Source organism: Plectropomus leopardus, chromosome 15 (genome assembly GCF_008729295.1).
Source record: "Plectropomus leopardus isolate mb chromosome 15, YSFRI_Pleo_2.0, whole genome shotgun sequence".
Taxonomy (NCBI): Eukaryota; Metazoa; Chordata; class Actinopteri; order Perciformes; family Serranidae; genus Plectropomus; species Plectropomus leopardus.
In genome coordinates, this window is record NC_056477.1 from 5070086 (window position 1) to 5083794 (window position 13709).

Here is a 13709-nt window from a genome sequence, read left to right on the forward strand (position 1 = left end):
GTGGGAGACAATTCCTTCAATGAGAATAAGTGGAAAAATCAGGTGAGGCCAAGAACAGATTAAATATAACTCGACTTCCCTCATGGTAATCACACACACTCACTCATACATACATATGCACACAGAGACAGACTTATTTTTATACTGCTGAGACGCCGTAAAACACACACTTAACATTTGCTAATAAAACACACACGCCTGCTGCTCTGCTGAACGCCAGAAGTGAGTGGTGGGCGTTGCGAGATGAAGCGTTATCCAACAAGCTGCAGAAGCTGAAAGAAGACTCGGCCTTTAAGAAACATAAGAAACCATGTGTGCCTCCCCATATGCACACACACGCCTTACATAATCTTTGCACACGTTTTAATCTGTGTTTGAACCCTCCTGTTTACGTTGCTGTGGTTACAGCACCCACACCTCCTCTGGACGTTTCCAGGGCTGGAAGCAGCAGCAGACACACCTTCCTTTGATTCCTGCAGCCGGTTCACTTCACTCCTGATGGATGTTTTGACAAGTGCTTCTCTTTCCGAGAGCCAATGAGCTGCACTTCTGTGTGAAGCGTCAGGAAATGATGAAAAATGTAGAAACGCACACACACAGACACACTCGGAGGGCGTGATCTGATTACAACACTCAGGTACACGGTGGATCCTGGCAGTGCTCGTCTTTCACTTGCTTGACTGCAAACCCATGAAGTTTAAAGCATGTATGATATTCTTTTATCTTGTAAAGAACATAATTCAAGCAGTATTTTTTGGAAACACTTACTAAAAATTAGGGTATATTAAGTTTCATAAAACTAATTAAACATACGGAAATAGTAAAATTCACTATAAAATAGCTGAAGAAGGCAAGTTAGAATTTGAAACTATTTTAAATGAATTAGAAACATTAAAAATTAAAAACAGTATTGTAAATGAATTGTAAATGATTAATTTTCACTGCTGAGTTGGAAAAAGCATGTCTGCACATTTACATCTGTGCAAAAATTGAACCCAGTGTAACTACAGAGACAGTCAAACACCAAGCACAACATATTTAATAAACTGAACCATATTTACATTCAAATAACTAACAATAGAAATAGATGCTATGCAGACGTCAGGCTCCAAGAGCTGATGTCAGAGGTCAAAGTTTCTCTCCATGCTGCTTTGCAGTAAAAGTTGTGAACTTTGATATATTTGCAAAAACAGCCCACTTATTAGAAGAAAACGTTGGCATTGTACATTTTTGCAAACCACAATTAGGCAACATTTTTACATTTTATATATTTAATGTCAAGATTTGTAAACTGACAAAACATATAAGCAGACTTTGTCATCTGCAGGAGGGGGTGTGGATGATGTGTCCAGACGAGGTGCCTGCCAAGCTGCAGACGGCTGTTCAATGACAAATTTGGTTGTGATTTAGTGTGATGTGATTTAATGGTTGTTTTTTACCGAGACATTGCTGCTTTTCCTATTGCGTTGTTGCCCAAAAAGCAGTTGTTTTTTTACCCAGACGTCAATGCTTTTCTTGCCAGGACTGCGCACCCCAAATGAGATATTTCAAGCCAAAACACAATCTTTTCCTAACCGTAACCAAGTGTCTTTTGTTCATAAACATAACCACGTTAAGCACAGCATTGTTGAAACAGTCACTTTCAACATATCTGCTACAAAATAACATGCAAATGTAATATATCCGTGGTTTGCAGAAACACACAGCTCTTTTTTAGGTGATTGGTTTGGTGAAAAATGAATCTAATAACGTTTTTGATGTTATTATTTCCTGTATTTTACTTGTTATAGAATGTTTTTAAGGTGCTTAAGAGACAATCATTGAAACAAGAATTGGTAAATTAAATAAAATGTGAGATGCATGTGAAGATACAATACGACACATTACTTTCAACAAAGTTTTAAAAAGTGAATCGTAAACTGTTTAAGAGCTTGTGTCATCACTTTTGGTTCCTGAAAAAGAGATTGCGAGATAATCTTAAGAGGCGTGTCGGTTGCACTGCAGCTGGCTGCAGAAGTCTGTAATGAGGCTTAATATGATCATTAAAGTATTAAAATCAACACTGTAATCAGAGATGTAGAAATACAGTAAGTTAAAACTCTGCTGCTGCATTCTGATTGAACCGAAGATGAAAAGTTGCTTCTGTCTGCAGAGGATAAAAAAAGTTTCTGTTTTTGATATGCTTCATCCCAAAAATACTGCACCATAACAGATATTCATAGCTCAGTATTAACATTTGTAGTTTAAGCTTCCTGCAAAAAATCTAATGCAAGTTAGCAGATCATTGCAGCTTCTGTGTTTGACAGGACGCACGTCTGCTGCTGAGTGTTTTGACAGAAATTGAACTATGACCTCAGGTTTATGAGGCAGTTTGTTTAGCAGCTAAAGCACCTCCAACTGATTCAGAAAAAAATAGTTTTAAAGCTCCAAAATGATGCTATTTTTAATCATATTCTCTCTTTTTTTACCAGTTGAAGTCTTATTTTAGCTCCTCACACAAACAAATCTGTTTTTGCACTGACTTAACTTGATATCTTTCCTAAATATGATGTAAGTGTCCTAAATCTCTGCAAAAGCATCTGCTCCGGTCCCATGTGATGCTGACCGTGGACAAAGTGTGTGGGATTGCGTTAAGGGCAGACTGTTCTCAGCAAGCATTTTATCCTTTGTTGTTGTTGTGCGATAAGACCAAAACATAGCAACAGCTGGGCCGCGCTCGGCCGCACAAGGGAGTCAGAAGGGCTGCGAGGAGAAGTCTTCGCTGGTGTGACAGGATTATGTGATAGAAACATGCTGTGCTCATGCGTAGCCAAATATTAAATAACACTACTGTCCTGTGTTTGAGGGGCCGAGCCGAGCGCTGTTGTCATGCTGCCATGGTGACAGTAACCATGCACAGGATAATGTTTACAGAATGTTTAGCATATCACAAAGCAGGCACATAGGGTAACTGGACCAGATGATTAAAGTGTGTGTGTGTGTGTGTGTGTGTGTGTGTGTGTGTGTGTGTGCTGGCATCGCAAGGCTGAGCACATTTTTTTAACTGACTGATATTTGTGTTTGTGTGTGTGCTGCACTCTGTATTTGACTAACAAACTTAAGCCAATTTCTCATATTGTGAATGGATGCACTGTGGAACTGGGACCGCTTGACATGACTTAATTTCCCCACCAAAAGTATTATAACTAAACAGTAAGATCTGTGTGTGTGAGTGAAAAAGTTTCTGTATTATGTAATCTGCACATACGTTGCAGTATGTACTGTACTCTAATATACTCCAGATGTTGTTTTGTAGTAAATGAAAAAGAAGGACGCTCCTCGTACAGTATAGTACGTTGCTCAACCTCTCTGAGAAAAGTTGAAATCTTCTCTAATAAGACACCTACACCTGCCTGCGCGCATCATAAGATCGCAAATGCAAGCTGCGACCGATATTTGGCAGCCCTGAAGTTATCTAGGCTGTAAACTGGTTGTGAGGAAATAAACATGCCAAGACAAGAGGAAGAGAACTGGCAAGGTGTTTTCCAGTTTCAGCTGTTATTGGCTGTGCAGCCAAGAAGAGATAAACTGTGCTTTTGCAAAATTAGTCAATGGCAAATTCTGTATCCAAATTGCAAGGCCTCAGTTTAAAATGTATAAAAAATTTGTTTTAACAAGTTGATTCTGCAATGACAGTCATTAACTAAATATTAAAATGATCATCTTTCAGTTTCTTTGTAAAAAAAAAACATACATTTATCATTATTTAGAGTCCAGAACGGAAAAGCCAAACATTGCCTCCTGATAGGGCCATAAGTGTTTTAACATCAGCTATTGTGGAAGCTGCTCCACGATTCTAACATCAGAAAAATGCTGCATGAAACTGCTTTTTTCAGTATTTTTACCTGTTTAAATTTGTTTTAATTGCTGTGCCTCCTGAACGTCTGGATCTGAAGTTATCAGAGGAAAAGCGAGCACACATTTGCAGGTGCTAGGCAAGCGTCCCATTTTTTAAAATTTTTTTTTTACCTAAAACCTCTTCATAAAGTGTTTTGCTGGTTTTAATCCCATGGCCCGTTTGTTTTGGAGAGAAGAGACCATTTTTGCATTTGGTCCTCTACACACAGTACGACGGCGTGTTGCCCTCGTATGCGACCATATGGTATAACTTCCCTGTAAACCGGCGATGACACAGCTTAATTTTTTTTGTTACTTGCAAACTCTGTACCACATTTTATGAAATTGAATTACCCTATTTCCTCAAATCTCGAACAGATGGAAACATGCACACAAGAAAATCCCCATCAGCAGTTCAGTCTCTCCTGTAGAACGGTGATAATGACATTTTAGATCAGGCATCCCGCTGGTCACCCACAGATCCAACACCATCAGTCGGACCTTTAGGGAGCTGTCTTTGTAATGATGATAGCGATATGACGGCAAACTGAAAAAGGCGCATAAGCTGCAGTTTGCAGTCGAGGACGACCGCGTCGTCTGTAGCCAGGATGTAACAGAAAAAGTGCTGGAATTAGACAAAGTGCAAATGCAGAGCACAAAACAACATCTAAAGTTTGATGTAATCCATCCCAGTAGTTGTAAGCGGTTAGAAGATGAAATCATCCCCCCAAATACTGTCATCATCATAAATTTTATTGCCTCTATTGCTTCATGCCTCTTTGTTCCCTGGGACAGCAGCTGATTCGAAGCCAGGCTTAATCTCAACTTTTCCAGAACAATAAATAACGGAAATTGTAAATATAATCACATGACGTGTTGCAAAATAATTAGTGGAAATGTAAACCAGATGTAGACTGTGGCTGTAAACTGGGTTTAGCTCTAAATGTTACCAGAATTCTCCTTTAATTAAAGTTCATCTGGATCAGTTTCATCAACCACGTTTAATCAGTCATCTCGGCTTTTGACTCCCATCATGATTACAGTTTAATGGAGCACTTTGCACACAGTCCGTCCATGTCAGGTTACACATATTGTGACGAGGACACGCGCTGTTGTCCTACGAGACTTCGGGTGTCATTGCATGTAATTAAAGAGTCGACTGTAATTACTTATGGTGTCGTCACCAAGCTCAGCAAACACTGTAAGTGGCTGCGGACAGACACCCAGACTCTCATTTCACACTGAGCTAAAGGAGCATTTTAATAACAGCCTGTCAGTGAGGCCGTTATCTATTTTCCAGCGGTTGCATTACGTGGTGCTCTGTGCGGCCGTATTTGAAATGTTAGACTGTGTACAGAAGATGATCAACAGTTAGCACACAAAAGAAAATTGCTCGGGGATTTTCACAGCCATAATTGTACTCCTGTGCACATACCAACCACAACTCTGCACAGACGCCCAGGGATTCACACACAACTATTGATCTGGACTCGGACTTAAAACATTTCTTTTTGGCAGAACTTAAGACTTTGCTTATGCTATGCTTTTATTTTGGTTGTTTTTTACCTGTTTTTTATGCTAATGCTTTTATCTTGTAGCACTTTGAGATTTGTTCCAAATGTAAAATGCATTACAAATAAAATCTATTATTATTATTTTTTTCTATATTATTATTTTTTCTATATTTTTCTTTGTTTTTTTAAGGCTGATTAAATCTGTTTTTTCTTACAGATTCCATGGTAATACCAAAAATAACAATGCATTGATTATTTTTTGTGTATCCAAAGCTTAATATATCTTATTCATCTGTGCCACAGAGCTCAATTGTTATTCAAAAACTATGAAAAACATTTCAACGTGGCACAGATTAAATAAGTCAGTTCATGAAAAAGTAGTTGACAAGTACAATCTCAGTTGTCATGGATATTGAGACTCTCTGGGCACATTTAGGACTTCTTGTCCATGTTGTCTTCAATCAGTGGCTTAAATTAGCCCAAAAATGTTACGTAAATGTTCCTGTTTGCACCGCAAAAGGTTCCGTTCAATCTATTTATATCTGCCCTCAAAAATTTGTCGTGTATTTCGGTTTATTCTACTTTTAGTAAAAATGGTTCTGCTGCAGTTTGAAAAAATTTGATCTCAAAACTATTTTTTTGCTCTTGATTAAATGTTTTTTTTTTTCCATTTGACTCCAATTCAAAGACACGATAGTACAAAAATACAAATACCAACCCAGTATCACACCTCCACATACCCAAACACACACATGCACTCAAACAAATCCGCTTACAGCACAAAAAAGTTTAAACACACTCCCCTACTGTGTGCTTGATCTGTGAACATACACACCACAGGAAACATGAGCATGCATCGACTCATAATAACCCAAAAAAACACATGAAAATAACCCACAAGACACACACACAGAACATAACGAGGCACACCCACCACACACACACACACACACACACACAGTTCAAACAGTCAACCGGTGAGGATCGAGATTCTCCTGAAGGCAGCGGGGTCATCATCGTCACCATAGCAACAAGCAACACAGTGATGCAAGTGGGCATGATGTCATTGAATAAATCTGTCGTCCATGGCCTGCGGGTGTTTTTGTTACCACAGGAATTGTGGGGGGGATTTTGTACTTTTGGTATTGAGAAAAAATCTGGCAGCGCTCCGAAAAGCAGAGCGACGAGACAATGGGGAGGATTTCTAAACGAAGTTTATTCTTTCAAAATACATGAATAGGACTTCATCAAAGCACGTCTGCTATCACAGTGCATACATGTCACAACACAGGAGGGGAAACGCTTCACATGCCCTTTGGAGAGAAGCAGCGGAGGTAGTCGACTGGAGTTTGGAGCAGGAGTGGAATTCATAACGTTACATTTGTTTACATGAACTGCGATATCCCAAATACCAACCAGAAAAAGTCAAAAATCTGAATAAAAAGGGGCTAAATATTCAGTATTTCAATTTAAGTGGCTTCATAAAAGGCTCAGTGAATATGATTAAAAGGGATGTACTGACAGAGAGGAAAAATAATATAATAAGTATGTTTTCTTTAGTGTAATCATCTAAAAATAAGAATCTTTGTGTTTTTGTTATCTAAGAATGAGCCGTTTTTGTCTACATAAGGAGCAGATCTACTGTGATCGTAGCCCAAAATGGACAAAACAAACACTGGCTCTTGTTATGGCCATTTGTGTTTTCGTGTCAGGCACGGTATTTAGAAGCAACTCTGCGATGAGTACATTAGAAAAAAACACTTGTTTTAACATAAAACTGCTTTATCCAGCGTTTTTATCAGTTTAAACCACCCAGTCTGTTTGTTCTGGAGAGGAAGAGGCCTCTGTGGATAATTTGGCTCCAGGTAAAAACTTTCGGTTTATCTCCGACATACCAAACAGCATCTGCAAAACATCAATTTGTGATGTGAAACTGCTTTACTCAGTGTTTTCACCGGTTTTAATAACCTGGGCCATTTATTTTGGAGAGAAGAGACCTCTGCGGATAATTCGGCTCCCGGTAAAAACTTCCTGAACACTGAGGGAATTCTGACCGGGAGAAGCTTCAGCTGGCTGCAATGTGTAATCACTGCTAGATGCCACTAAATCCCTCGAAATCCTACAAACTGTTCCTTTAATTGGCATTTTAGGCTCCAAACACTTGGATAAACTAACAATGGATATTATTTATTAAGAATTTATGAAAAACAAAACTCAGATAATCTGCTTCATCGGGGCTGTGTGTGTGTGATTTGATGTGTCTGTGGTTTGATATACAATGCCCTGCAAAGAAAAAAAGGATCAAATTTCCATTCAAATGTTGCTAAAAGTCTGATTCATGCACAGAAATATGTGACAATGTGCTGACTTCAAACCACAGACATAAATCAAACACAGAGGGCATCCGCAGTGATTTATGTGGCATTATCGTTGCAGAAAAGTTGAATAGGAATTTGTAATCAGCTTTTTTAAAATAGTATCTCGGTTGCAGTCTTATAAAATGCTTCATATATTTGCTGATTTGCTCCAAGAAAATCAGCAAATGTAAGTTACGGTTACGGCTCCAAGTTATGGTTGCACGGGTGTTTTAACATGAATGAAGATAAGTCTATTCCTCATACATGAATATATAGAGCACTTTAGAACAAAAATCGTCACATGACAATCTCGCACAGAAATTGTCCAAAAAATGAAAAAGTATACTCACTGTTTTGCCAAACTATGTCCATAATTTTACATAAGTGTTGCCAATTTTATCAGAAATTGTCCACAGTTTTAAGCTTTATGAAGGTAGATTACTGAGTGGGGACAGACGTGATCCCACCAGCACGTGAGATTAAACTTCAACTTTCAGTCAAAGAAGCTACAGTATTTATCCTCACAGTTTGGCCCTCCTATTTCTACCAAACAAGAACACAGTGTCCCTTAAAACGTGCAACAGGAACACGAATGTGCAGCAGAGCAACAGGAGATTTACAGCGCAGGGAAGTTTACACGCAGCATGCTGTACACGCAACTTTAGCATTAGAGCATGACGCAATCCAGCACAAACCGATCAGAGGGATTTACAGTCATTTATATTCATTATTCATCCTGTTAATGGACACATAAATTCTTCAGTACATTAATATAAATGAACATAGGCCGAGGGAACATTCGGGGGAAGACAACACATGCTGGTATGTGTGCTGAGTCCGACAGCTGAAATGGATCAAACGTCTGATATATTCGGCATGTGTCCACATGGAAGTAAGTCTTTATATTTATGAGACTGGGACAACATGTGATGCTGAGTATGTAGTCTGTTGCTGTTTCTTCACTGTGGGCCCGTCAAAGGTTTAGGCATTTATTTGCTTTCTTGCTGAGCGTTAGATGAGGAGATCAATACCACTCTTGTGTTTGTACACTAATTATGAAGCTAAAACCAGCAGCTGATTATTTTAGTTTAGCACAAAGATTGGAAACCAGGGTTTCTGCAGCTCATGGCAAGGCAGATTAAAGACTTAATAAAATTACCAAAATTGAAGGAAAATTTCACTTTGCCTAAATGTTTATTGGAACATAAAATGTGACTTTTGAAAGGGAAAACTTCGATTATCTGTCAAATGTTGAAAAAGCAACCAATTTTGAAGTGGAAAACATGGAAGACAATGAGCATGTTACATAATCTTTAAAGTATCTATTCAGTTAGTGAACAGCAAACATGGCATTTCTGTGATTTTGTGTTTCTCAATCTGCATGTGAGATTCCATCACTTGGATTCCCAACATGACAAGTTCAAGAAAAGGAATTTATGCATTTAAAAAAAAAATTACCTCTGTTAGACAATATTGTGAGAAAGATCCTCGTGTACAAGGATCCGCAAAAACAACCGAAAATGTTGTAGTATGCATGCCAGGCCAATAGTTGGCAGTGTAACTTTGTAATGACACACCATAGAAAATAACCAAACACACGCGCTGCTTAGACGGCGCCGTTCTAACGGGATTCGTGCATTGCCAGTTTACACAGCAACAGAAGGGGTTGGGTTTTCAAAAAATTACACTGACGCCTCAAAAGTTTGCGTTTTCAGGCCCCCAAAACAAAAGGCCAAACTGCAACAAAAGTTTAACATTTCATGCAAGAACCGTTGCCATGGAAAGAGCCTCTTTGTCATTTGCTTCCCACTGTTTTACACTGACGATAACAGCATCATGCTCTAGATTTGGCAATTATTCCTAATTTCTGCATTTTTCCTTCCTTTCCCACAGTGCAGACACCGCAACAACTCCATAACCATGACATGTTGAATCCAAAACAGCATAACTCCTGTGTGCTTTTACTGTGTTATTGTTGGTGGAACAGTCATAAAGTATAAAATATGAGCAGTTTGAAACTTTTCTGTGAAAAAAAACAGAACACATGCTGCATGTACGCAGACTGCATCTGAAACTGTGAAAAGACTCAGTGTGACAACATCCACTCTGTCCAGCAAAGTGGAGGGTAATAAAAATAAAATGACACAGTACCGATGCTTTCCCATCACCAAACCAAACCATTTTCTTCTCCCACTGGAGACGCAGGCACAAAACACAAGCTATGGAGAACGCCAGCAACCTGAACTGAGAAAGACGGTTTGCAGCTGAGCACCTGGTAACGATGGGTAACCACTTCCTGTCACACACCAGTCAGGACACGCAAATCTGAGCACAGACTCAAAAAGCTAGAGAAGACACTGCTACTGTGGGACGCCTCAGTGGGTGACAGTTTCCTGGACAATATGAAGCAATCTGCACTTTGAAACCAGTTTTGAGTTCCCACGACATAATGCAACGACAGTCCTCTCCTTGATGTTTCTGCTTATAAAGCAATCGTGAAAAATAAAAAAAAGTGTTCACATTTTCTTGTTGACAAAAACATTATTTTTGTGCTGAGATTCATTTTCACATATAAACACAATTTACTCTGTAATGCAAATATAAGGTAGGTGACGAACACTGCGGACAAAAGCATTGTCCCACAGCTGAAGTCAGTATATTCGCCATCAAATCTCTCCATTAGCATGAAGAGAAAGGGCAAAAAAAGCTACCCTGAGTTGGTACATGGTTCATTCTGTGGGTGAAAAGTTCAAAAAAGCTGCACACAGAAGTAAAACTAAACACTTACCTCATTTAACATGAATTATTAATTATATTACATATATTCTTATATTGTACATATTCTGTCTTGCGTCTTTCTACGTGCAGCATTTTGAAATTTTACTCACGCAAGCCAAAGCAACTGTTGCAGGATCAGGCAGCTGACTGGTGTGTGTGTGTGTGTGTGAGACAGATAATATGGAGGACTCTCTCCTGCTGCCCCCACTCCGTCCACACACACACGGGAGACCCAGGTGAGTCGTTTGGGCTCCTGGACTACACCTGACAGCTCTGTCCTCCAAACCGAAGGAGGATCTGTGGGTCGAGGTCGTCACGTCCTCAGCTTCAAGATGACCGTAGCCAGGATGAGAAAGAACGTGTTCCAGCCCAGGGTGACGGCGAAGCCTCGCCACACCATCATCCGAGACAGATCCCAACCTGTGAGAGAGATTTCAAATTAGATTCACTTTTATTTAGATACAGGAAGTAAAAGGTGGACACGTTGCCAGTGTGTAAGCAGGGTGCTATTAGCGCTTAAACTAATAAACTAAAAAAAAAAAGCCCCCCCCAAAAAAGGTTTAACAGCTTGAAACTTGAGCAAATTGGCTTGATTTCTTTAAAAAACACTGGAACAAGAAACAAGAAATGGCCAAATTGCAACAAATTGGTAAAAACTTACAAGAAGACAGAAAATTAGCACAAAAACAAACAACGGTTCATGCACACGCGACCAGGTTCGTCTGGTTGCTTTCTCAAGTAACGCCGCCCGTGCTCATTGCATGTGAACGCGCTCGGCGTAACATAACAACGCCACCATTTCTGTCCGAGCGCATTCTCATCTGATGCCATCCAGACATGTTCCCATTGGACGTTGAAGGTGGCTTTTGGTGTTACACTCATACGCCAAAAGCACGGACAGAGCGGCGCTATTTGACGAGTTCGGAGTCCGAACGGGTTGACACACTAAGGTTTAAGTGAAACCAATTAGCGAATGTTGCAAAGAGACAAGTTCCAGTTTGTCTCCAAATTTAATTCATACACTGTCAATATCTGCCTGTGTCTCAAATTCCAATTCTACCTCTACGAAAAGGTTTGAGGACAGGAAATGTCTCCTCTGACTTCCTGTGCATGTACACGTGTGTATCATGTAACACGGAGGGAGCCTCGCACTGTCCTCGGGTCTTACTGTTCTGAGACGCCGAGGTCAACAGAAGGAGAAAAGACTGGAAGACGCAGTGAAACCACTATACCTTAGATCCCAGGAAGCCGAGTTACACAGGATCCAGAGCTGATTAAAGATTTAGACGACCGGCAATGTGCACAACAATCTGAGCCGTGTGCACGCATGACCTGAGCGCACGCTGACTGCACACCAGGCGAGCCACAGGGACGTTATGAAACCGATGATTTGAGCGTTGTGTAACGTGTACATTACCTCTGTACATGATACAGCGGAGGGCTTCGGAGGCGTAGGTCTGAGGAAGAGCCAGGCTGACGTAGCGGAGAGGATACGGGATACACTCCACAGGCCAGATGATACCTAACAACAGGACGGAGAGGATGCTGTCAGCTACACCTGCTGTTAACGTACAAGTGAATTTCTATCCTCGTGGTGGACCTCATGAAGCATTTAAACAATCTCTGATTTCTTGTGTTTTTGCGCTGCTGTGATGAGAACAAAGCAGGCGAGGAAGGAAGTGGCAACATCAAAACGACAGATATGAGGTTCAACGTTCATTTCAAAATTTGAAAACAAGGGCCTGAAAATTAGTCTCACCACAAGGTATTTTTAAGAACTTGAAGGAAAGATCATGTGATATGAAGGAAATGCCCTTTACAGTTATTAAAAGGACCACTGAAATTTCTATTTTTTATTATTATTACTATGAATTCTCTTCAACAGTGGTATTTAGTTTTTTGTTTGTAAATTATATTTAAAAACATTAAAAAATATACACAAAATTCACCATATAACCAACACATCACAAACCATCAACATGCCACAAACAGATGCCACAAAACGAGCAGGAAAAAAAAACAACACAAAAAAAATTGAAAAGAAATATTGAAAAAATCTTTATAACTTTCAGAGAGAGCATGCTGCGTGTTTCAGTGGAGGATAACGGTCGCACGCATAAAACACATGCACAAAAAAACTGATTTTCACGAGGTACAGGGAGGAAGAAGGGTTTTACAATCACTGGGTGTTTACAGCGATTACTGTTTATTTATCTGGTTACTTCATATTTATTTTTTCCTAGTTTGAATTCCTCTTTTTTCTGTAAATAATAATAAATTGTAGGTATCTGATTTTGCGTATGTTGGTGTATGCATATACGTTTAATTAATTAGAGTACAGGTTTAAATTAATAAGGACGCTGGTCAATATGTTGACTTATAAAAACGGGGTGAAAATAAATAAATAAGTACTTCTTCTCACTGCTTTTCAAATATGTAAAGCAAGCCATAATGTGTGACCATGTCTTTTTCTTTATGTTTTTCATTGTTTGTAAAATTGTTTGTATGATAATTTCTTTATTTTCTTTTTTACAGGTTTGAAAAAGATTTCAAAAATCAAACCCAGCTCACCGCTGATGATGAGATTTGGGTAGAAGATGCCCAGGGCGGCCTGGTTTGCACTCTGCTCGTCATCGATTGCGGCTGAGATGACGAGACCAAACGAGATGCCAGTGATGCCCTGCAGCACAATCAGGATTATGACCAGCACCAAGGAGCCTTCGTTAGGCATCTGCAGGAAGAGAGAGAAAGAAAGATAAGGGTACAAGAGCGAGAAAAGTCTAAGATAAGAAGCTATTTCTACCCACAAAGCTGCAGTGAACCTAAAAGTGGAATAAACTGGTTAAAAAAAAGACAGAGAATGAGATCATCTTAAAGTTAAAGACAGAACAAAATGATGCAGCAAAATCATCCTGTTTTATATCCACAAAATAGAAATGATCACATATACCAAACAAACACTATTACAAGCAGCTTTTTTAGAATATTTTTAGCAAAAACAATCCTTTATCTTCAGTCGTTCATGGGTGAAAAAGAGTATATTTATCTCACATCTGACACATTCATCCTTGAAGAAAAATGTGTTCCTTCTCCTTTTTCTACTGCTTTTACAGTCCTCTCAATCAAAGTTAAAAAAGGCCCCACCCTTAAGAAATTTGCATGTTAATGTTTAGAGTTTTTATTG

The 13709-nt window shown here is 39.3% G+C and overlaps 1 protein-coding gene across 1 annotated transcript in view; it reads right to left on the reverse strand.

Annotated features, from left to right (window-relative positions):
- Positions 1–9448: 9448 nt before the first annotated feature.
- The window catches only part of abch1 (ATP-binding cassette, sub-family H, member 1), a 30983-nt gene continuing 26722 nt past the window's right edge, over positions 9449–13709 (reverse strand). Inside the window, exons 18-20 of the mRNA XM_042501555.1 lie at positions 13097–13256; positions 11943–12047; positions 9449–10945 (exon numbers count right to left, since the gene is read on the reverse strand). Of these exons, the coding sequence (XP_042357489.1) occupies positions 10839–10945; positions 11943–12047; positions 13097–13256 (372 nt within the window). The 3' untranslated portion in view covers positions 9449–10838. The remainder of the gene's footprint in view (positions 10946–11942; positions 12048–13096; positions 13257–13709) is intronic.